Genomic DNA, 23,768 nt, shown 5'->3' on the forward strand with positions numbered 1-23,768 from the left:
CGCGCCGGAGGAGGGGGCGGGAAGGCGAGCGCTCCACGCGGGCCAGCAGGGCGCGCTTGCGCACTAGGCGCCTCCAGCCCGTCCGCCCGCGGCACGTGCGGGCGCCCCCTGGCGGTTCGCGCGGACAGAAGCACGTGCGGCTGCAAGCCGGAGCAAAGCGACGCGCTTCCTTCCCTTCCCGCCGCAGCCTCAGCCTCAGCCCCGCGGCCACCATGAGTCAGGCTCGCGGAGAACAAGGAGCGCGCGGAGCTTAGCGCAAAGCGCTTGGCAAAGGGAAGGGCGGAAGTGCAGGCGATTAGCCGGGGAGCGCACCACATCCTGCCTCTCTCTCAGCCCTTTGAACTCCTGGATAGGCCGTAATTAGGAGGGCTCAGCCGGTGCCCTACCTGCTTGCTCCAGCTCTTGAAGCCTTGTTTTGAAGTGTTGATCCAACAGATTTGAAGAGCTTTGCTGAAGCTTGTGTGGGCTGAAGAGAAAGGAAACAAGGTGAGAGCGGGAGGCGGCGATGGGAAGGAGAGCGAGCTTAGGTATAAATAGCCCCGCAGTCCTGTCCACGGCTCCGCAAGTCTCTCTCTCACGGTCAGTCTCTTGCAAAGACTGCCTCGCTCGGCTTCAACGCTCCAGCACCACTTAACTAACAGCCAGAGCTGCAGCACCCCTTGGGCACAGGTTTGCCTGTCTGAAGGATGGACGCAGTCTGGCTGCTGGCACTCAGCTGCATCTGTTCCCCGCTGGTAGCCCTGGTCCTGGACTCCAACACCATCAAGAGCGCTGCAGAAGTGCACGGCCCCAAGACGGTGAGCGCCCAGGGGCTGAATTAATTTGGTGGGGAGGGCCGTGAATCTGGCTGGTTTCTCAGGCTGTAACCAGAGGAGGGGAGGGCCGTTTGGATCAGGGCCAGGCACAGAGCAGAGAAACATTAAGCAAGAGGATAGACTTACTTTTGCGATACTAACGGACCGACTTGTGCAATACGTGCAGCTGCATCTCTAGCTTAAGCAGACAAGATTCAGCTGTCGTTAGAGCACATCCAGCTGGACGCGGGGATTTCTAAGTGGAGAAAATTCTGAGACTGGGGGTGCATGGCTCTTCTCAAAAGACATGGGGAAACAGACTCCTTATATATACACAAGCCAAGTGGTGGCAGCAGCCTGTCTGAGCTGATGAGCTCCTTCCCGGAGCACTACATTAAGGGTCTGAGCCCAGGACTGCAAGCAAAGGAGGCTCAAGTCCTGTTTTCAGTTCAGAAAATGACCTGCTCTGTAGCATCAGGGCACTTACCAGATTGCCATGTGCTATGAACACCGCCCCTTGTGGGCAGTAGGAAATGTAGAAGGACTGCTACTTTTAAAATAATAATGCTAATACTATGAAAGAACTGCTACTTGCTGAGAGCCAGCACTGCACAAGGCCTAATGAAGAATGCAGCTGCAGCCCTTTTCACCAGACATGCTGAGCCAGAGCCAGAACACTAGCAAGTCTTATTTCTGCATTAACACGCACAGGAGGCTCAAGTCTCTTTCTGTACAAGCAGCAGAGCATTTTATTACTGGTGCTGATAAACATGAGTTTTTCCCTCTGAAGAAAATAAGCATTCTCCCTCCCTCCCTCTCTCTCTGTAGAGCTCACCATGCATGACAGACAAAGACTGCAATGCAAGCAAATTCTGTCTCACTCCTCAGGATGGCATGCCTTTCTGCTCTACCTGCCTTGGGTTACGGAGAAGATGCCAGCGCAGTGCTATGTGCTGCCCAGGGTCTATTTGTCTAAATGGTAAGCTCTCACACTCATGTATTCCTGGTACTTAAAAGGGATAGTGAAAGTAGAACAGGAAGGACCATGCACACTGCAGAAGTGATGGTGAGGTTTTGAGAGATTTACTTTTTGATAATGTTGAATCTAATCCCTATGGCCTTTCTTTACAAAGCAGTTTTCTTAACTGAGTCATGCAGCAGACTAGGAGCTTTTTCAAAACAAACTGCAGTGTTGTATACACAGCTGAATGCATTAAGAACAGCAAAGCTGATAGTAATAAGAACAAAGCCCTTGTTACGAAGCATAGCTAACTGAGGCAGATCTATAGCCAGCATGTTCAGGGGACTTATCAGAAGACTTATCTTCTTATAGCAGGAAGAAATTAAATTTTAACAAGAGGCACAAGAGGCTAGCTAAGAATACAGTGAAAATACTGATACAGCGAAGGAAAAAGCATTTTATAAGTCGCTCTGTATTTAGAAAGAAATGCAACATATTTACACCGTATAGCAATAAGGAAATACTTTGACTAAAAAGAAAGCTACAAGAATGAATTAAGATGTGGGGAATAAAAGTCTTACAGTTATAATCTGTGCAGAGTTTCCAAGAGATAAAGGTTAAGAGATGCAGTGATCAGTCTACCACTATTTCTAAGGGAAGCTTCTTTAATTTAACACAAAGCTTCTAATGGTTGGCAGCTGAAATTCAGACTAGAAATCAGATTGATACCTTTTAACTTTAATTCAAGTTAGGCTCACTTACCCAGGGGTCTGCTGGATTCTTCATCATCACCTGAAGTGTTTGAGTACAGACTGGATGTCTTTTCAAAGACAAGCTGTAACTTAAACAGAATCTGTGGTCTTAATGTCGATATTAACAGAGAGGGTCTGTGGCCTGTGTTTTATGCAAAAAAGTGAGACTGGCTGCTAAGAAAGTTTGGGGGGTTTTCCAGCCTTAAAGCTCTATGCAGCTATGAAAGGTCCCTCCAAACAGCAGTATCAGCATTCCAGCGCTCTCCATAGATATCCATAATTGTAGCCTTCTCCTTTTTGCACTAGACATTTGCAGCCGGGCTGAAGAAGTTAACCGAACGGAGGGAAGGAGGACTGATGAGCAGGATGGTTCTGAGCTGGAGTGGACAACCCAGCATCAGAGCCAAGAAAACTCTTCCAAGAAAGTAAATGTCACCTCTCAACATAGCAAAGGTAATGTGGGCTGAAGAAGAAGAGGGGAAATCATATTCCAGCAGAGGAATAAAGTATACCAAAATGGCAGGATGGGGAGGGGAAGAGAGAAAAGTAAAAGTCTGTGGAGATGCCTGGAATCTCCCATTAGGAAAGAGTGTTTGTACTTTACTTCGTTTGCATAAGAAATGTGAACAGACAGATTCCAGCAATCCTTAAAACTATACATTGGAGAGAGCCGCACTGGAGAAAGCTACATAGTTTCCTCCACTGAGATTAAAATAGCACCTAAGATAATTCAGTCAACATCTTACAAAGAGGGGAAGAACTGGGGTTTGGTTAGTAGAACATCCAGAAAAAAACACTGATATATGTACTTGCTCAGAAATAAAACACGTTCAATTTGTTTCTCTCTTCGTGAGCATGGGACCTCACATTTTGCATCATGTACAATGGCAAGCAGATTGATTATGCTTATGTAATAGGAAATAAGTTTGTTATTCATAACTAAAAAGCTAAGTGTGCAATGTTCCTTTAACACTAACCAAGGGATACTGCAATTTATATAATTAACCCATCGCAATACAGGAAAAGCAGTGGCAGGGGTTTCAAGAGTTTAAGGCTTCAAAAGCTCAGTTATTCAGCAAGCTTGAAGGAACTATTACTACTCCATTATTTTTACTAGCATAGTGCTTAAGTCACAGATAGCACAGGGGCCCATTGTGCTAATCACCATACAGACAAAGGACTAAAGCTGCAAATGTTTACGTGCGTGCCTAAATGTTTGCTCAGATCAGGACAGAGAGAGGAAGACTAGCCCCATCCAAATGAGCTTGCATTTAAAGAGTAAGCTACAAATGAGCTTATACTAGTGAAAAACTTCCAGGGTAGAAGATGGGTTATGTCCACAGTGGGGAGAGGGGGAAGGAGGGCTGTATACAACCTGTAGATTAATGCAACAGCAGCAGCAGTCCTGGCTGTGATTATCGCTCAGTAAACTTTTGTACGCAGGGCACTGACTCTTAAATTTCTTGCTGAGAAGATAAAGATGACTTTCAGGGTGGTGATGCTAGAGGACAGGCAGTTGAAACAGCACAAAGATCTTTGTGTTAGGAAAATATCACTTGTGTTCCAAGTGTCCAGCAGGCAGCTTGTACTTAGAAGTTTAACCAATAACCCACTTCCAGGTTTCTAAGCAGCTGGATCAGAGCAAGGGCTGTGTAGGAGATGGGGGTGGGGGTGTTCTACAACTGAACAGATCAGGACTCTGGCCTAGAGCAAGTCACACCTCAGTTTAAGGTCTCCTTTAGCTTCTTTGCCTGAGGAACAGGCAGTCAAGCCACACCCTGTCAGGAAGCTGCAGTGAGCCCCAAAGTTTTGCTGTCAATTGAGAGCATTTGAACAGGGCAAAAGAGCTAAAGGGAATTAGGAAACAGCCAGAATTGGGGTGGGAGGAGGAGGCGGCAATGGGTCCCCAATGGTGGGGCTGTGTTTTCTCACAAGGAAGAGTGGGTGGGAGGGATCTGTGAGCAAGAAATGGTGTTTGAAGGAGCAAAAGTATAGGGTGAGTTGATACATTTTGTGCAGGTCAAGAGGGAGACAGCTGCCTCCGGACATCAGACTGCACCACAGGGCTTTGCTGCGCTCGCCATTTCTGGACCAAGATCTGCAAGCCAGTTCTCCACGAGGGGCAGGTCTGCTCTCGACGGGGACACAAAGATGTTGCTCAAGGGCCAGAAATCTTCCAGCGCTGCGACTGTAGCCCTGGCCTGACTTGCCGTGTGCTGCTCGCTGGGATTCCCCAACGATCACGCTTAAGTGTTTGCCAGAAAAGCTAAATTACCATTAAAATGCTCAAAGCCAGAGGAGAGAGGAGGAGGGACTCACCCTCTAACTCCAGAGCAACTTGTGCACTATTCTGTAAAATCATCCCTAAACTTCCGCAGACAAACACTTAGAACATTCACTTTTAAGAGGTGGGCACCCTGTTCTCTCCTCCTCCGTTTCTATGCCCTGAGGGTCCTGCCATACCCACCACTAAACCCTGGTGGGCTGACCTAGAGCCCAGGGACATTTTGGGCGGAGTGGGGAAGTCCTTTGGTAAAGTTTCTGTTCCAGCATCTGACTCCAGGTGCCAAGGTAAGGAAATAAAAACATCATGTTCACCCAGACACTAAACATTTTCCTGAAGCTTTCCCCACCCCCCATTCAGTCACTGAACCAAGAACACAACTTGGCCTGGAGCTCGAGGTGGAGGCCAGGTGCTTACTGGCTGCTCTAGGGATCAGTGTTGCTGTCCTACAACATGGAGCACAAAAGGCCTACCCAAAGCAAGCATGAGGCTGATCTAAGGTCCTCATCTCTACAGTCCCTGTAGGGAGGGGTTCTCTGTAGCAGAGACCTTCCTTATCCCAACCAATTTCCAACTCTTTGGTTTCTTAACAGAACAGCTCAGTTCTCTCAAAGGAGCCAAACTTACCACCTAATACATAACATGCAAGAGCTGCAATTCAAGCACAGTGCCAGGGCTGTTGACAAAAACAGGACCACAAGAGTCAATGTAGAGATGTCATTCCCTGCCACCCTCCCCAGATGCCCAACGATTACATCTACTACTGAGAGGGAGTTCAAACGAAGTCCTGACTTTATCTTTTTTTACTTAAAAAAACAAAAGGACAAAAACGGCTAATCACCGATGGGAGAGCATGTGCCACAAAACCACAGCTCTATGCTGGCCCTCGCTCGTGATGCTCAAAGGAAAGCTACACAAGTCTTAGCAGGCAGACTGGGAGCAGAAACTCCCAACTTCACTACACTGGACATGAAAAGAAAAAACCTCATGAACTTAACACATTTTTTTGTTACACCACATTTTAGGCCCCTGATTGCATCTCCCATTAACTTCTCCCTGCTCTGCTTGATAACCATTCATGCCCCCTTCATAGGGTCAAATTCATTAATGTATTCAGGTTATGCTAAAACAATTGCTGTAACTTGAATTTAGCTCAGCCTGTCTACAGCCCTGAGGAAGGGCACTTAATGCCTCTCTCTCTCTCTCTCTTAACTGTACCAGGCAATGCAATTAGATATAGCCTCACTTCACAATGACGAGAAGGCAGTGTCCACACTCAGCTCACACAACTGCACGTGCAAACCAGGCTGTTTCCTTTAGAAGTTTTATTGAAGATATCAAATAGAGCAAACCAAAAGTTTACATATTTCATGTATTTCGTTCCCATACAGGAAACAAGTACTAGCTAAGTACAGATGTTACACTTGAGAAAAAGTGCAAATCAGCATGATAGGCAGAATCAGTGGGGTCAGTCATTTACAAAAGGCAGGCTTACCAATGACTGTGAAAGATGATTTGTATACAGTGGACTATATACACCAGTGGTTTCCAACCTTTTTAAGTAGGAGATCACTTTTGGCATTTAAAAGCAACCCAAGATCTACCCTGCACCACCACACCCCCTGCCCACCCAGCAGGTACATCTGTGGGGAGGCAAAGGGAGAAAAATGTATTGGGTCATGCCTCCCCAGCAGGTAAGTCCCACCTGGCTGGGGCCCCACTTACCCCTGCTCCTGCGACACTGTCCCACACTGCAGGGGGCCTCGATCTAGCCTCCGCTCCTTCCCTCCCCCACGGACTGACCTTCTGGGCTGGGGCATGTGCGTACGTGTACGCAGGCACTCAGCCCCCACCGCCCCAGCCTCAGATCTACTCCAAGAGGCTCCAAGATCTACCGGTGGATCGAGATCCACTGGTTGGTGACTACTGATATACACCATTTGGCATAGGGGCAGGGAAGGATGATTTCCAGCAAATACGCAGAAGCAAGGCAGCTTGGTGGGAAAGAAATGCCCTGAGCACCTGGCTTGGGGATTGTAAGGGAAGACAAACAATATCAGACAATAAAAGCAGCCTCATCCACTGTGCATTATGAGATAGCTACAGTCCTTCTTCCTAAGGCCCTCCCCCCCATACCTCTGCGCATTTGTGGAAAAAGCAAAACGTACAGAAATAAAGAGTTTTCAGTAAAAGCTATTTTAAAAGACAGAGCACATGCCTTAACTAACCACCAGGTGGCACATGGAGAGGCGCTGGGGCCTTCCTTTCCATCGCAGCAGCCTGTCGCGCTTAATACATTCTTTGCCAGGAGATTCTTTGTCTTCAACCAGCACCAAAGTGACTTTACATTTGGGTTTGTTCTGGACTATTTCTTTCTTCCACGTGAAGCTGCAACCAGCTCCAATCCAGAGACTAAGAAAGCAGCAAACACACTCGTTAATAAAATGTGCCACCCATAAAGCTGAATTTTGTTCTGTCACTTTGGTCCAGAAGAAAGTATTAATTCCCTCTCTTCCAGAAGTTCACCATGATGGTTGCCCTACGAGTCAGACAGTAACTAAAAAAGTCCCAGGACAAAGAAGTGTTATTTTGTTCTGTTTAAAGAGGGTAGTATCCTCAGCCCTCTATGTATACACTTCTTCGCTGATCTCGGGGAAGCCATTTGCTGGTCCCCCTCCCACCCCACACAGGCACACATGCTCCATTCGGCCAAGGACGTGCCTCTCCTCCGCCACATGAACGCGCATTGCATGCCCACGTACAACTGGCCAGCATCTTTAGCTTGCAATCTCTCTCCTCCTGTCACCACCCAAAAGGAAGTTTAAAAAGATGGAAACTCTTACCATGAAGCTCTGGTCCTGATCCTTCATCGTGTCATTCATCATGATCTCTAACTGGCTGCAGAGATCCTGTGATTCCATCAGCAGCTCCTCGCTACAACAGACAAGAGGAGTTACATCCACAACTGAGTGGACATGTCTGTTCCCTGTGCTACGTGGTGTCTAGCTCAGCTCATGGGTGGCTGGGTGTCTCAACGGCAGCCTGCTACACAGCAGTGACTGGGTCTAACTGGGATGGCAAAGGTTTGCCGTGTGACCAAAAGATAGCTGAGAACAAGGCAGCTAGCGACAAGAGAACAAACCCTATTCCTGCCCTTTGGTCCTGGGAGTTACTGAGTGGCCTGTGAAATGTAGTAAAAGCAGCATGCAGCATTCCTCTGTGGACGGCAGCGACGTGCATGGTAAGGTAACCTGGAGGAGGGCGCACCCCCAGACCGGGTCTGATCTTCTAAAGTTAAGACTGCACCCAGTCCATTTTTCTCCTTTATTTTCAAGAGAATGACTCAGTACCAAGGCCAGGCAGCCATCCAGCTGCAGTACTCGATAACATTGTCCTAGCATGCTCAATGGGTTTGGCTGGGCTTACAACTTCCCACTGCCTCTTTACAGCATAGCTTTATGGACAGCCCAGTTCTCCAGTTTCACTGTGTTACTTCAGATGCAGTTCTGCTCGTCTGCCCCTCTGACCTCTAACCCACCCCCACCATCCTTGTTGCTGTGCGAGACTGAGGAGCTGCAGAAGAAATGAGAAGGTTTTTTTCCCCTCAGCTACACTAGTCACCTGTGTACCCATGAAAAGAACAGAGGATTATACTGTTCAGATGGGAAGCAGCTGGACTGACCCCTCTCCCTGTCAAATGCCCATGGATGTGGCTTACAACTCCCTAGTCCTCATTCACGGTACCTTTTCTTGATTGCTTCTGGCAGGTTGTAGGTTACAGCAGGGATGTGCGACAGCAGCTGACCTGGGTTACTAAGTCGTGAGGCATTCATGCTCTCAGGGTTACTGCTGACAGGGCCGCGCACCTTGCTCTACAGTGAAAAAGGACAAAGCAGGTTCATTCCTACACAAGCCTGTTTCCATCAGCAGGCACTTGCCAAAGGCAGGAGAAGGGTCTGTGTTTGCCCCAGTCCTCACCCCCAAATTTCTAAGCTAAGTTTGACCCAAGGGGAGATGGTAATACAGACATCTGGTGGCCTTGCCCCCCCCACCACCACCATTGGAAAGAGGTCTGAGCTCAGGGCCATGCAAGATGTGTTCGGTGTGTTGTTCCTATAGCAAATGACAACAAAAGGAAAGCCTCACTCTGTGCAGCCATGCACCTGCCCTAAGAGCAAACATGGCTGAAGGAAGCCCCTGCTACGAAGATGAAAAACTCGCCTCCTGGGGAGCACTCAAAGGGGCTGTAAGTCAGGTGCAGAAGCCTGGAGGAGCAGCAGAGGCTTTTCACAGGGCTCTGAAAGAAGCCAGTTTAGCTGAGCAGCCAGAGGGCCCACACAGGCAGTCCCACGCAAACCTGCGCTTCACTCACACAGGCTATTTTCAGCAGGTTCCACAGTTCCTTCTGCCGCTTCTCCTGCAGCCTGACAACAGTGTTCTCATCCTCATTCATCAGACTCATCACCTCCTCCACACGAGGGAACAGCTCCAGGGCCTTCTGCTTGCAGACAACAGTCTTGCTATAAAGAGTAACAAGCAGGTGACATGTAAGTGGCTGTAGCAGGCTCAGATGCAGAGGGAGAAACTTCCGTGGACTACATGCACTGCAGCTCAGATCAGCAACTGCTGTCTGACTGCTCACTGGCAACATGCAACTCTTAACTGCCCCCCTGCCCCTCCTCGTATGCAGAGCTACAGCCAGAGCTGCCCAGCCAGGCCTGGTCTCTACATGAAGCCGGCGTTCTGAAAGTCACCTGAGTTGGGAATAAATGAGCCGGACCTTCTTCTCAAAGGTCTGGATTGCCTGCAGGAGCAGCCGCACAATCTCCTGGCTGTCGCCACTGGTCCTCTGGTCTGGGGAAGAAAAACAAGAATCAGAAGCTCAGCACAGGGCACAGGAGCCTCACAAGGCACATGGGGACACAGCCAGTTATAGTCTGTTCCCAAAGCACCTTTCCTTCTCCTGGACCCCAAGCTTTAGGCACACAGCCCCTAGATATGGGGCCACACAGGGCAGACATTAGCCAGCCCAGCTTGTGGGGGACAACACGTGCCCGACTAGCCAAAAATGTGGGCCAAATGCCCTGCTTAAATGTATGTCATTGTCCTGAGCCAGAGTCCAAGGCAAAGCTGGACTGGACTCTGAAAGGAGTTCAGCTGCTGGGAGCAGCTGGGGACAAGGCAAGGCTGGGGTCTGGCTTTGAAATGCCATCACAACTCCCCAAGAAGCTATGGGCTAGAACTGACAAAGAAGAGCCCTCAGGCCCTTGCAAGAGGCAGTGGACCCAGACCAGAGTAGGATTCCCAGCTTGGTTTGCTGCTCTCAGGCTAGGGGGTGCAGCCAAAGGGGCCATTACCTCTCGGCTTCTCCCGCAGCTTCCGGTAAAGCTCCCTGGCTTGTTCTTCCCTATAAAGCAGAGATGCAAGAGCTGAACTGTCATCAGCCCCTTCCAAATCCTTGCCAGATCCCTCACGCCTCCCCGCAAGCAGCCATGCATGGACAAAGGCCTATGGCTGCACCTCAGGGCAGCCACCAGGACGCTCCCTGTGACTCTGGGATGGGGAGGCTCCAATGTCCTGCATTCAGGAAGGAACCAAGCTGCCCCAGAGTTGCAACAAACTCCCCTGCTCAAGGCGGTGCCACCTACAAGTCCTCCAACGTGCCCCCCTGCTTCCAGCCCAGCGGGCTCCTCTGCAGGTCCACAATGTCGGTCTGCAATGCCATCATCCTCTTCACCAGCTGCTCCACGTCCTCTTCCTGTGGGAGGGCAGCCATTAGCAGCAGCAGCTCAGCCCGAAGGCTGCCAACACATCACATTTTATCCATCAGTTTTAGCCCCCCACTCCCTCAGCTCCTCCATCCCCTTCCCCTTTAGAAACAAGCATAGCATCTACAAGCCAGCAGCATGGGCAAACCAATGCAAAGCAGGCCAAGTACAGGGCTGGGTGCCTCCGAGAACCCCCCGAGCTGCCTCTTCCCAGCCAGCAACTAACCCTGAACGTGGATACATACCCGCCCGCAGAGCTTGACAGCCTGCTCCATCTCCCGCCAGGCAAGCAGCAGCTTCTCAGAGGCTGCAAGGCAAATGGAGATGTGAGTCAGTTGCTGTGTGTTTCCCACAGGAACCAGACACAGCTGCAGCCAAGCTAGTGGAAGGTCAGTTACTGGCTGGCCAGGGCAGCACTCACTGATGCCAAATTCAATTTGCTCGCTATACTTCTCGAGGTCAATCCGGATGCTGGTTTGGAAAAAATCCAGCTTGGCTTTCAGCTGCTGGGACAAGGAGGCCATGGAGTTCTTCATTTTGGAGAGGGTGCTGTTGTGCCGCAGCAGGTTCCGCCTGGGGAAGACAGTGAAAAGAAAGTCCTGCTTGGAGCTGCTCCTACCTGGCCCAGCTCTGTACCCAGCACCCTCCATCCACCCATCATGAGCCCCAGCACACCTGCCCCACCAACTGACCTGGCTGAATGCAGCCAACAGCACAACAGCAGCTAGGCAGGAGGCCACAACAAGAGCACTTCAGTAGCAGCAAACGACTCCCCCGCTCCCCAAGTCTCACCCCTGCCCAGCATGCAAATGCCTTTTCCTGCCCACTCCCCATAGCCAAGAAGCCAGGGCAGTGCCAGGCATCCCAGAGTGGACCCCACCATACATGGCTGCTCGCTGCCCTTGCTGGAGCCGGTTACAGTCCTCCTTCAGCATCCGGATCGTGTGCCAGACCTGGCCCCACACCTTCCGCAGCTGGAAGAAGGAGAGATTCCTCTTTGGGTCCTGGACTGGAGGGAGAGAGTGAGGCATCAGCATAGGGCAGCCCCTGGCCAAGCGTGGCCAAACCTTTGAGCCCTGCAGCACTCAGGACTGGCTCTGTTTGCCAAAGCCAGTGCAGGGCTGTCCTGCTCACATACCCAGCCCCACTCTTAGGGGAGGTCCTGCCCCATGTTGGGATGAACACAAGAGCAAGGAGCAGCGCATGCTGCCCCACAATGGTCTAGGTGCAGCACACCATGACCACGGACCCTCACTACAGCTGCAGGTCACGAGGCCAACTAGGCTGTTCAGGATCTTCTCTGCTTTCTCTTAAACCGCACATCAGGCATGAGTGCTGAGAGCTGCCACCACGGACAGCTCCAAGGGCCGAGTGGACCAGCTGCCCTGAGCTCTGCATTGCAGTCCCCACAGCCAGCCACCCTCTGTATGAATTCCCCAGCCTAGAGGATGCCATTACGGATGCAGTCCACGCTCTCCGGATGCGGCCGCTGGGAGATCTGAGCTTCATACGCAACTTTCCGGTTGTCAAACAGGAACAGGAGGTCAGAGTCCACAGTTGCAGCTTCATTCACCTATGGACACAGGAGGACAGCTAAGCTCTCCACCAGCAGCACCACTGACAGGTCCTGGCCTTTGATTGGCCATGGGTACAAAGCTGCCAGCTTCCCAACACTTATGGTGCAGGTAGGAAACTAGGACAGATTGCTCACCCCACCGAATCAAGAGTCAGACAAAAAGAAGGGTGGGAGGAAGCGCAGCAGGGACCTGAGTGGAGGCTACTGGTTGCGGTGTCATGCTGTGGGGCTCACCTTGCTGTCAGCCACACCTGGCACAGTCAGCTTCTGAGTGGACAGTGCGACCCCAGCCTCCTGCAGCAGCTCCTGGTCCTGCTGGGGGATGCCGGTGTCTGCCTGGATCCGGGCCTTCAGGCTTGGCACAGTCTCCTCCGCCATCACTGGGTATGTGTGCACGGTGCCCGTCACCATGTTTAGGATATGTACCAGCTGCAAGGGAAGCCGTAAGCAGTGCAGAGCAGCCCAGCCTCCGAACCCAGCAAACAGAGGGGCCAGGGTGTGAGTCCCAGGGACAGATATGAACCGCAAGTTCAAGCAGCCCCTCAGGCTTCTTACCAGTGCCAAGCTGGTGCCAGGCCCTGCACTAGGCTCCTGGATGCCCTTTCCAGCCTCCTTCCCACAGGCCAGCTATTGGCTGCATGGGGATCCCATCCCTAATACTCACCTTCAGGTTCAGGATGTCATCCAAGGCCCTGAAGCAGCCATTGGTCCCGTAGACAGGATGTGTGCCTCTTTGCCGGGGCTGCCACATCAGCATGAGCTGCAGCCATTTCTCCAGGTGCCCAGCCAGGATGCTGTAGGGTAAGCACAGGCAGAGGAGTTGGAAGGAGGAGCCACATTTCCCATCACTATCTCAGATGCCTTCTCCAGGAAAGAACAGTCAGCCCTTTCCCAGAACTTGGCTCTGCAGCATGGGCACAGGTAACTGTCTGCAGCAACTGACAGGCCCATTCCTGCTCTTGCCCTCCACATGCCTCTGGCACTCTGCCTTGGAACAGCTGAGCAAGGAGCAGACACTCCGACCCCAGCCAGCTCCTGTGTCCATGACCCCAGGGTGAGCACTGGTTACTCCTCACCTGTTCAGGTTGTTTGGGTAGGGCAAGCTGCTGGAAAACTTCACTTCTCCAACCAAGTCCTCATACACGACAATGTCTGATTCGCTCTTCTGCTGCACCTTCGTATGCCTGGAGGATGCAAACAGGGGCTGCGATGAATCAATCTTCCCACAGGGCCCCAGCCTGACCTCCCAGCACCATCTCCAGCCAGCTGCTCACAGCACTGTAGCCAGAGGGGGCCCTCCCTATCCCTCACTCATCCATATGCTGCCCTGCAACCCCCACCCAGAAGCTGTACCAGATGGTGCTTGGGTTTGTTCTGCCTGCCCAGGAAGTCAGTCATACTGGCTCTGATATAACCAGGCCTCCTCAGAGACAACTCCCAGGGAGTGCCGTACTCCCAACAGCTCCCTACTGAGGAGTCCGGAGGGAGAAGGGCAGTGACTTCCAGAGCAACCACTATCTTTGTAGGGCACCTGGCAACACACAGGGCCCCCCCACCGCCTGGAAGAGGAAAGGTGCAAGGGCACAGGCCAGTAGCACCACATCCTCTCTGCCTCCAAAACAGGTCACTGAAAGGCCTCAGTGCTAAAGGACTGGTGGCAGCCCTGGCTTCCTGGCCAGCAACACAAAAAGCACTCAGCCCATTCCATCCCAGGCAGGCCAAACCCCCTGCCAGAGAAGGAGGCCCTAGGGGAATCCTGCTGCGAACACTTGTTGCCAACACCCCCCCCCGATTGGTACAGGCTCCCCCAGTCACTCACCACTGCACAGGTTGCCAAGTGGGCAGAAATGGCCGGAAACCTGTGATGCACTCAAAGGTCAGCGTGCCAAAGCTCCAGTAGTCCACTGTCACTGTGTACTTCTGCTGCTCCAGAAGCTCCGGAGCCTACATGGCCAACACAAACTGGAAGCAAAGACCCTCTCCTCTCTTCCCTTCTCCCCTCTCTTCCCAGAGCCTTGCCTACCCCCATCCCTGAGAGAGACCCCCACTTGCACAGCACATCAGTGCACAGTGTTCCACCTCGCTGCACACACCCCAGAGCTACTACCACTCTCAGTGTCCCCACAGCAAGCTGCAGCTCACAACCACGTGTACATCCAAGCATTAAGAGGACAGCATGCAGCTGGCTTGCTTGTCGCAACCAGCATACACTCCCCACCATGCAGCTGCCATTCCCCCAAACCAGCATACACTCCTGGCTCCGGCCTGTTGTTCTGCCTAGAGACCAAGATGGCTAAATCCACTCCTTACCAGGTACTGCAGTGTCCCAACAAAGGATGTGCACAGGCTGCCCTGGTCCAACTCCTTGGCATAGCCCAGGTCAATGATCTTGTGTATTAACTGAGAAGGACACAGAGCAACAAGGAGGGTGAGGACATGCTGTCCTTCAGCAGGAGCACCCGATACAGCAAAAAGCAGAGAAGATCAATGCCTACAGATGTCGAGATGGTGCGAGATAAAGAGGGGAAGGAGGCCAGAAGCAGCAGGCTCTTGCTGGATCACGAGAACAAAGAAGCTCCTCAAGCTCAATGCAAGCAGGTGCCAGGAACTGAAGATGCTGCTATTGCCACCAATGTGAACAGAGAGAAACTGAGGAGAGCTGGTTCACTCCAACCCTTTTACAAGAGGAATCTGCTCACTGGGCCAGGGAGATATGAATCCACCCACTGGGAGAAGAGAGACACATCTCTGGTCGTCTCTTCTGGCACTAGGCTGCCCCAGCCCTCGAGCAGGGGGATCCACAAGCACCACCAAGATGAGCGCTCCCACACTGCCACCCCACTGCCCCAAGCAGCTCAGATATGGGGAATACACTGGCGGCTCAACGCTGCCTGCCTGGTGCAGGGTGTCAGAGATCCCCTATGACATCCTGCCTGAGCAAGGACAAGCCAGGCCAATGCATTCAGGCTGGACAAGTGCATCAGTGCAGTACAACAGCCTGCAAAGCTGGGCTGCTCTATGGAAATACCTCTGGCATGACAGTCAGACATGAGAGCAGAGACAAGTCTGGGTCAAGCTCAGACTGCAACCCAAGAATGCCATCACACCCAGTCCCCACACAGGGCTCTGACAGCCACTGAAGCTTATCCAGCTGCTCTCCTGGGTTGGGTTGTGGGGTCATTTCCACAAGCATCGCTGCTGCAGCTTCCACTCCCAGTCTGTCTCCTTCATGCATGCATGTGCATGCACATGCACTCCCAACCACTCATATACATGCTCCTCGTGCACAAAAGGCTCCTGGCTTACCCTTTGCTCTCCTTGCTGCAGCACAATGTTCTCTGGTTTCAAGTCTCTGTGGATGATCCTGTTCTCATGCAGGTACCTGAGAGCAGAGGCTGAGAGAGAGAGAGAGAGAGGGGACACCAGCTGGTACTCAGTATCACTTACAGCCCCAGCAGAAGCCCAGCAGTGGGCCACTGCAGAGAGGGGAAGGAACACGGAAAGCAAGGCACAGGGGCCAGGGCACTGAGAGGGTTCAGCCTATAGGTTACTTGCAACAAGCTGCTCCTGGAGAATCAGGGGCCAGTCTGCTTTGCAGACAGGACAATGCTATTGCTTGTATGCAAATTCCCTGCAGACTCCTTTCACACCCTGAACTCTGGCCCCTCCAGGGTGCCATCTGTAAAGGCAGATGCTGGGTGCAGCTCCCATGCAACAGGCAGGAACAGCAGCACCAAGGCAGAGATGCTAGAAGAGGCCAGGCTGCTATGGTCAGCATTTCTCAGCCCCCTCTGCACTTCCAGCAGCTGCTATACACAAGAGCTTACTTGATATCATCTGTCACCTTACAGCAGCTTTGGCTGGTCCCGGCTGCAAAGCACCTACCGGGGAACATCTCCACACTGAGATGGGCAGTGGCAACAGAATCATCTCCACACTGCCCCTGCTCACTGCCACCTGGGAGCAGCAGCGGCCAAGGGCTGTTGAACTCTAGCTATCGGAACCAACATCATGTTCTACCACGTGAGGAGCCGCCACAGGGGAGCAGAGATGCCCCCCACTATTCTCATGTAAACAAGGCTCGTGGGAAGGGAAACTGGACCCAAAGCTGCACTGTGCATGCTCATCCAGGCTGGGCCCTTGGCAGCTCCCCCCAGTTACAAGATACGGCCACACCTTCCCCATGGCTCCGGAACTAGCCAACTGTGCTCCTGAAGCCAGCAGCTGCGCTTCCCAGCACTGACACACCCTGAGCCAGAGGGACTCACTTCCCACTCCCTCCACACCCGCCTGAGGTAGTGCTGCGTCATGGGACCCCAAGGGAAACCCGGCGTTCCGGCCTCCTCCATGGCCTGACAGCCCTGCCTGGCATCAGGGGAGCCTCTAAAAATACCTCTTTGAAGGGACAGTGTTAATTATTTCAACACTAATTAACCTTGGGACATGACCAAATCCTACAGCGCTGGATGGGCCCCTAAGACAAGCTGCACCAGGAGCATGGGCTGCATCTAGCCAGGACCCAAGACTCTGCTCAGCAGCAGCCAAGGGGGCCAATGGCACAGACCCTTCACCTGCCCAATTCACACCCACCTAAACAGGTGGTTTCTAAATATCTTCCCCTGAAGCCCACAGCACCTGCCTTCCCCTACCCCACACAGGAGCGACACGTGGTTCACTTTATGCCAGTGTCCTCTCCATGAGCCCAGCCTCAGGAAGCCCCAGAGACAAGATTGTTCTTCCCACATTAGTTCACTACCAGGAGCCATGCGAGGCACAGCAGCAAGTTTGGGGAATGGGGACAGTTTAAAGCACACAATGCACAGTGAGCCCTGCAGTGTCCACCTGCATTCCCATACAGCAGAGGCCCAAGAGCCATGGTAATAATACAAGAAAGTATCAGCCTAGCAAACACTGGGAGGTCAGGGGCCAAGCCCAGCTCTGAGGAATCTAGGTGGTGCAAAATGGACCTCGCCCAGCGCTGTGACATCCTTCCTGGCACCCGGAAATCCTGCAAGCGAGTTCTCACCGGGAGAGGAAACACGCCTGACAGCAGAGGAGTGAGAGCAGAGTCAGAGGCTGCTTCCCTTCTGGGGAGCGCCAGCAAACCAAGGCAGGAAGGTGGGAAAGGCTATCAAGGCGCAACAAGTCTCTCACTGGGGTTGTAGAGAGGCAGCAGCAAGGCACCAGACTTCCATGCGTAGACCCTGAGATGGTGCAGAGTCACTTAGAAGAACTGGATGCCTTTAAGTCGGCAGGCCCAGATGAGCTCCATCCGAGGGTGCTGAAGGCACTGGCCGACATCATTGCAGAGCCACTGGTGGGAATATTTGAACGTTCGTGGCGCACGGGCCAAGTCCCAGAGGACTGGAAAAGGGCCAATGTGGTCCCCATTTTCAAGAAGGGGAGGAAGGAGGACCCGGGCAACTATAGGCCAGTCAGTCTTACCTCCATCCTTGGAACAGTCTTTGAAAAGAGTATTAAGGCTCATGTATGTGAGAGCCCAGCAGGAAAAATTATGCTGAGGGGAAACCAGCACAGGTTCGTAGCAGGTAGGTTATGCCTGACTAATCTAGTCTCTTTTTATGACCAAGTTACAAAACACTTGGATGCAGGAGTAGGGGTTCACATTGTCTACTTAAGACTTCAGGAAGGCCTTCGATAAGGTATCTCCCCCCATACTGGTGAACAAATTAAGAGGCTGTGACTTGGATGATTACACAGTCCGGTGGGTGGCAAACTGGCTAGAGGGTTGTACCCAGAGAGCAGCGGTGGACGGGTCGGTATCGACCTGGAAGGACGTGGGCAGTGGGGTCCCACAGGGCTCGGTCCTTGGACCGATACTCTTCAATGTCTTCATCAGCAACTTGGACAAGGGAGTGAAGTGTACTCTGTCCAAGTCTGCGGATGTCACAAAACTGTGGGGAGAAGCGGACACACCGGAGGGCAGGGAACAACTACAAGCAGACCTGGACAGGTTGGACAAATGGGCAGAAAACAACAAAATGCAATTTAACAAGGAGAAATGCAAAATGCTGCACCTAGAAAGGAAAAATGTCCAGCACACCTACTGCCTAGGAAATGACCTGCTCGGTAGCACGGAAGAAGCAGAAAGGGATCTCAGAGTCCTAGCGGACTCCAAGATGAACGTGAGTCGTCAGTGTGACGAAGTCATCAGCAAAGCTAACTGCACTTTATCGTGCATCAGCAGATGCATGACAAACAGAACCAAGGAGGTGATACTTCCCCTCTATCGGGCACTGGTTAGACCACAGTCGGAGTACCGCGTCCAGGTTTGGGCGCCGCGCTTCGAGAGGGATGTGGATCACCTGGAGAGGGTCCAGAGAAGGGCCACTCATATGGTTAAGGGCTTGCAGGACAAGCCCTATGAAGAGAGACTGGGACACCTGGACCTCTTCAGGCTCCACAAGACAAGGTTGAGAGGCGACCTGTGGCTGCCCATCCATTCATCCTGGGGGCACAGAAGGGCATCAGTGAGGCTCTGCTCACCAAGATGCCCCTGGGGGGGTTACAAGAAATAATGGCCACAAGCTAGCAGAGAGCAGATTTAGACTGGACATTAGGAGGAACTTCTTCACAGTTCGAGTGGCCAAAATCTGGAACAGGCTCCCAAGGGAGGTGGTGCTCTCCCCTACCCTGGGGGTCTTCAAGAGGAGGTTAGATAGGCATCTGCCTGGGGTCATCTGAACCCAGCACTCTTTCCTGCCTATGCCAGGGGTCGGAGTCGATGATCTATTGAGGTCCCTTCCGACCCTAACATCTATGAATGGGAACATCCAGGGTCACAGCTCTACTTCCCTCAGGTGGAGAGGGCTAGCAGGACAGAAATGCCTGCCTTCCCACACAGGGATTGTCACAGGCCACGTGGCCCCTTACCAATGTCTGAGAGCAGCGTCAGGATGGCTTCCTCCCGCAGGCCGCAGCAGTTCTCCAGCTGGTTCAGGTACTGGAGGGAGCAAGGCAACATATCACAAATCTGCCGCACCCAGCCTACACATGCTACTTGCAAGCAGGAGCTTCTGTAGGGTCGGGACCTTTGCAGAATGATCAACTCAGACGTGCTCCAGACCTACCCTTTCCCTTCTCTGCCAGCTCCTCCAGCCAGCAACCCCTCCAGGGCCCATCCCCATATCTGAACACACTTGGCCCAACCAGCTCAGGACAAGGTCCCCTAATCATGGCCCTATCCTCTGAGCAAAATCTGTGCTGGGGCTGCTCACAAAGATTAAAAAAAAAAATTAAAAAAAAGATTGATCCAGCCCTATGTGTTTTTCCGCCCTGTGACCGAGAGGGGTTTATCAGTTCCCCACAGGACCCCACCCACTGGCACAACCTGCTCCATGACGTTCTAGGCCCTGCTCACATCCTGTTGTCTGTCTCTTGCACACGCCCGTGTGGGCACCCCGCAGGCTGACCCACACTGCCTACCCAGTAGAAATGGGAAGTGTTTACAGACCAAGGAAGGGGATGAGAACTCGTGCAGGACCAAGCCTGCCAAGGGCAGGGGAGGTGGCAGCAGGCACAGTCCTGGTGAGTGCAGGAAGACATGATGGCAACAGTGCATGAAAACTCAAGGGAAGCCTTTCATTTCTGCAGTGCTCGATGGCTATCCCGCCCATCCAGCCAGGGGCCCCACCTTGCGGAGGTCTCCCCCCTGGCAGTACTCCATGGCCAGAGGCGGAAGGTCATTCAGTGCCAGATTTTGCATCCCCTTGGGGACCTCACGGGCAGCAACCACGTTGGCGTGATTCAGCCTAGGGGAGGACAAGAGGGTAGAAGTGTGTGATGGCAGGAACCGACTCACCACAGGTTGCTCCTAGACAGGGTGCACGTGCAAACGCCTGAGCAATAGCAGCTGCACAGCGGAGGCAGGTGCACCCTGGGACAAGGACCCTGACCTTTTCATGATCTGTATCTCCAGGCACCACCGCTCCCGGTTGCGCGGGCTCAGCTCCTGGCGGCATTGCTTGATGGCGATCTGCTCCCCCGTGTCCTGGGCGGCACAAAGCAAACGCGCGCAACAACAACGGGTGAGCGCCACGGCCGTGCCAGGGCCAGCCGCCGAGCCCGCCCGGGCCATTCGAGCGACACGGCTCGGCAAGCGGCGCTCGCACGGGCCCGGCGCCGCGCGGCGAAGGTTACCAACTCTCCAATCTATCGTGGGAGGTTTCCAGCGTGCCCGCGACACGACGCTTGCGCGCATCGGTTACAGGTCGCGGCGCGCCGACTTTATGCCAGGAAGGCAATCGCACGCAGCCGCTACTTTTTAGGACGCTCCTGGACTACCACGCGAATCGGACCCCGTGTTTAATGAACGCGCTGACATTTGTGATGCTGGGAGCCCCCGGGGGGGATACCCAGGTCCTGAGGGTTGGCGCACCTTGTTCTGCCAGCGGATGACGTTGCCGAAGCCGCCCGTGCCCAGCCGCTCCTTCATCTCCCACGAGCCGCACGTCTGCGTCTGCAGCGATGGCGGCCGGCTCATGCTGCCGCTGCCGGGACAGGGCGGCCCAGCCAGGCCGGCTCAGCGGGGGCCGCACTCGCGCCGCGGACACGCGTGGGCGGGACGGGCAGGAGGGGGGGGGGGGCCGCGGTCTGCGGGGTCGGATTCGCTTCGCGCGCCGCTTCCGCACTGTGCCTGGCTCTGACGTCACGGCGGGGCCCGGCCACGCAGGCGCCGTAGCGCGGGGAAGGAAGGCGCGCTCGGCTCTCGAGCGCCCCCTGCGGGCCGGAGGTCGCGCTGCGCCCACGTGTCCTGCAGGGAGCGGCGCTGGTCCGGGGGAAGCAGCTGCGGGCAGGGCAGGGCAGGGGCGGTGGGTTGACGACAGCGCAGGCCCTGCTGCACCCAGGGACCCCGGAGCCACACAGCCCACTGGGTGGGGTGCCATGCAGGGTGGGGTGCCAAGGCAGGATGCGGTGGCATGCAGGATGCAGCGTGGCACAGGGTGTGGTGCCAGCTCGCCCCAGGAGCCCGCTGGCCCCAGGCAGCTAGTGACATGAGCTGCCTGCGGCACAGCAGGAGCCGGACAGGGCAGGCCACGGGCAGCGTTATGCTCCTGCAGGCCTGCCCTGCCTGGGCATCCTTCCAACCCCCAGGGCTACAGCACAGGGCCTGGGTCTCGCTGGCGCTCAGAGGGCGGCAGGTCCTGCCCGGCAGCCACCCAGCACCTGCTCCTGGACTTCGTCTACCCCCGCTTCCCCCTCCCGCCACCCATCCCTGCCACTTCTCACTGAACCTAGCCCCGGAGACTGGTTACCTGGGGGCCATCCGGGGCCTCATTCCACAGGGGTGACCTAGGAGGCCTGGGAGCCGCAGCCCTGAGTCACAGTTTCTTTTCCTCCAGCTAGCTCCGTCACTTGTTTGTCTTGTTCACACCCTGCAGCAAGAAAAAGGGGAAGTGGAGAGTGGAGGCACTTAGAGCTTCTCAAATGAGCTTTCACAGGGACAAAGAGCCCACCTCACTTGGGCCACCAGCGGAGGCTAAGCTCCCGCTCCTGTGAAGGCCAGTGCCCCTCCACTGTCTTCTGGCCAGGTGAGCTCCACCTGAAGCCAGGCAGATAGCTAGGGCCAGGGTCTGCCACACCTGCATAGCACCTCAGTCATGCCAGCTGAGGAATTCCCCCTTGATGAGCAAATCGGATGTGATGTGTCCATTCATTTGAGGACCCAGAGGAATGCAAAAGGGGGTGGCTGATTATGAAATTAGGAAAGGTTCGGGTATAGTAATGGGTAGCATAGGCAATGCTGACTTACATCACTGGGTTACTGGAAGGATTAGCTATTGTCAAACGTTTCCAAAAGAAGTTTCTACTACTACCAACTACTGGTCTGGAGGGGGGTCCAGCACAGATGGCACCAGCTGCCAATTACTGGGGTCATATTGGTAACATGTCCAGGCATGACTGCCAAGAAAGCAGCATCTCTGCGGTGGTAGGATCCGAACCTCGGAGCAGAGGGTAGCCTCAAGTTCAAGGAGGCTGGTCAACAAGGGGAAGTGGCTGCTGTACTCGCATGGGAGCTCAGGGACTAATGACATCCACAGATGCCGGCGCCCACCAGCTGAGCATCTTCAGTGCTCTGGGACAAAGGATGCTCACAAGCGCTCCAAGTACACCAGTACACCAAGCAGGGCAGGCCCCTCTTGACCCATTTCTTCTATGGTCAGAGATTATACACAGGAGATGACCTGCCATAGGATGTGAAATCAAGGGCTAAGAAGGGTCAGGTGGAAAAGGAATGTCAGAGAGGACTCAGGGTTCACTTTGAGAAAGGAAAGAGCCACATTTCATGTTGGACAGAGAGGGATACTGCTGGAAGGTGGTAGCAAGAAGAGGCCTGAAGCACTTCTGTGAGAAGTTGCTTCTTTTCTCAGAGGAGATAGGGCCAGCGAGGGGTTTGAGAGGAGGGTGGAGAGCAAGTGGTGGCTGGCGCAAACTGCAGAGTGCATGGAAATTATACTCCTCAGTCTGCCCAAGGGAAAGGAAATCAGGAGGGAGGGAGATCCAGGAGGCTTATAGCTAGCAGCCTATAAAGAGGCAGGGCCCCTGCTTACAGCCAGTGAAGAAAACAGGACCTTTGCTCAGTGGAGGAGTCCAGTTTCTCCCCGTCACAGGAAAGAGTGAATCCAGCTAGCATCACTGCTTTTCCAGGTGCCAACAAGTGCCAGGCACCTAGTTGGCAGCACGTAGGAGGAACTGTAACTGCAGCTGGGCAAGGTATGGGAGAAAAGAGTACTTTCCTGGGGGTGAGAGTCACAGAGGATCGTTTTTGGAGGGAGGGTCCCATCTATGTGCTAAGCGAACATGTCATGTACAGTGGCACTTCCTCTGACGTCCATTGGACTGTAAACTCCAGAAGGAGCACAATGTTTGCTTATACTTGTTAACAAACAGTGATCTGGCATGATCTCCATCCAAAGCATCTTTAAATTGCAACCTGATACCATCCTCCCCGCCCCAAAACACAAAGGGCTCCACTGTAACAGAGACAGCCTCCAGGCCTGGCACAGGAGATGTGGGGCACCTGTGCATACTGACTGGGTGCCCAGGACCCCATGGGATCATTACTTCTCCTTTGCTCCAGAGTCAAACTGCCAGTTCCCACAGCAAGAGCAATCTGGCTCTCTGCACGGACGCATGACACGAGGGGTCTCTTCACGCACATGGAGCTGGGCAGCAGGCCCCGCTGGCCGAGGAGATGCATTCCACACGGAGCAACATACGGGAAACGTGCAAATATGCGGAGACACAGGTGCAGAGGGAGGCATAGAGGGAGTTTATCAGAAAGGAGATATGTAGGCAAGCTAAACAAGCAAAAAAACAAAGATTACTGCTGCAGAGAAACACTGGAGCCAAACCTTCCCTGAGATGCAGGCACAAAACCTGCATCTGCTTTCTGCCAGGGCTCCTCGCAGGACATGGCTTGTCAGAACACGTAACACAATACCAACCACAGGCACTGTCTTCCTACCCAGAGCAGACCCTCAGCTAGGCCCCTAGCGCCGCACGGGTACACCCTGTGCTCAGCTTGGGATGCAATGTTTGGAATACGCCCTCACCATTTTCCTTGCAGCCTTCAGGAAAATGCCAAGCAACCCAGGCCAGCTCCACTCTCT

At 53.5% G+C, this 23,768-nt stretch overlaps 2 protein-coding genes across 2 annotated transcripts; one reads left to right on the plus strand and one right to left on the minus strand.

Moving 5' to 3' along the window:
* The first annotated feature begins 73 nt into the window (after nt 1–73).
* DKK4 (dickkopf WNT signaling pathway inhibitor 4) lies at nt 74–5,110 on the plus strand. Its single transcript, XM_014602014.3, has 4 exons — nt 74–797; nt 1,623–1,773; nt 2,814–2,960; nt 4,527–5,110. Exons 1-4 carry the CDS (start codon nt 687–689, stop codon nt 4,775–4,777), a joined length of 660 nt encoding a protein of 219 aa, XP_014457500.1. The 5' UTR covers nt 74–686; the 3' UTR covers nt 4,778–5,110.
* A 991-nt stretch (nt 5,111–6,101) lies between these two features.
* On the minus strand, nt 6,102–20,798 carry IKBKB (inhibitor of nuclear factor kappa B kinase subunit beta). Its single transcript, XM_019491067.2, has 21 exons — nt 20,534–20,798; nt 20,052–20,146; nt 19,790–19,907; nt 19,030–19,099; nt 15,442–15,530; nt 14,446–14,535; nt 13,955–14,079; nt 13,212–13,319; nt 12,800–12,929; nt 12,370–12,564; nt 12,018–12,132; nt 11,445–11,568; nt 10,981–11,132; nt 10,805–10,866; nt 10,440–10,549; nt 10,149–10,198; nt 9,546–9,645; nt 9,164–9,311; nt 8,536–8,663; nt 7,635–7,725; nt 6,102–7,203 (listed from the first exon to the last, which is right to left on the minus strand). The coding sequence occupies exons 1-21, from the start codon at nt 20,636–20,638 to the stop codon at nt 7,135–7,137; spliced, it is 2,274 nt and encodes a 757-aa protein (XP_019346612.1). The 5' UTR covers nt 20,639–20,798; the 3' UTR covers nt 6,102–7,134.
* Between the last annotated feature and the right edge of the window lie 2,970 nt (nt 20,799–23,768).

Source organism: Alligator mississippiensis, chromosome 7 (genome assembly GCF_030867095.1).
Source record: "Alligator mississippiensis isolate rAllMis1 chromosome 7, rAllMis1, whole genome shotgun sequence".
Classification (NCBI taxonomy): Eukaryota; Metazoa; Chordata; order Crocodylia; family Alligatoridae; genus Alligator; species Alligator mississippiensis.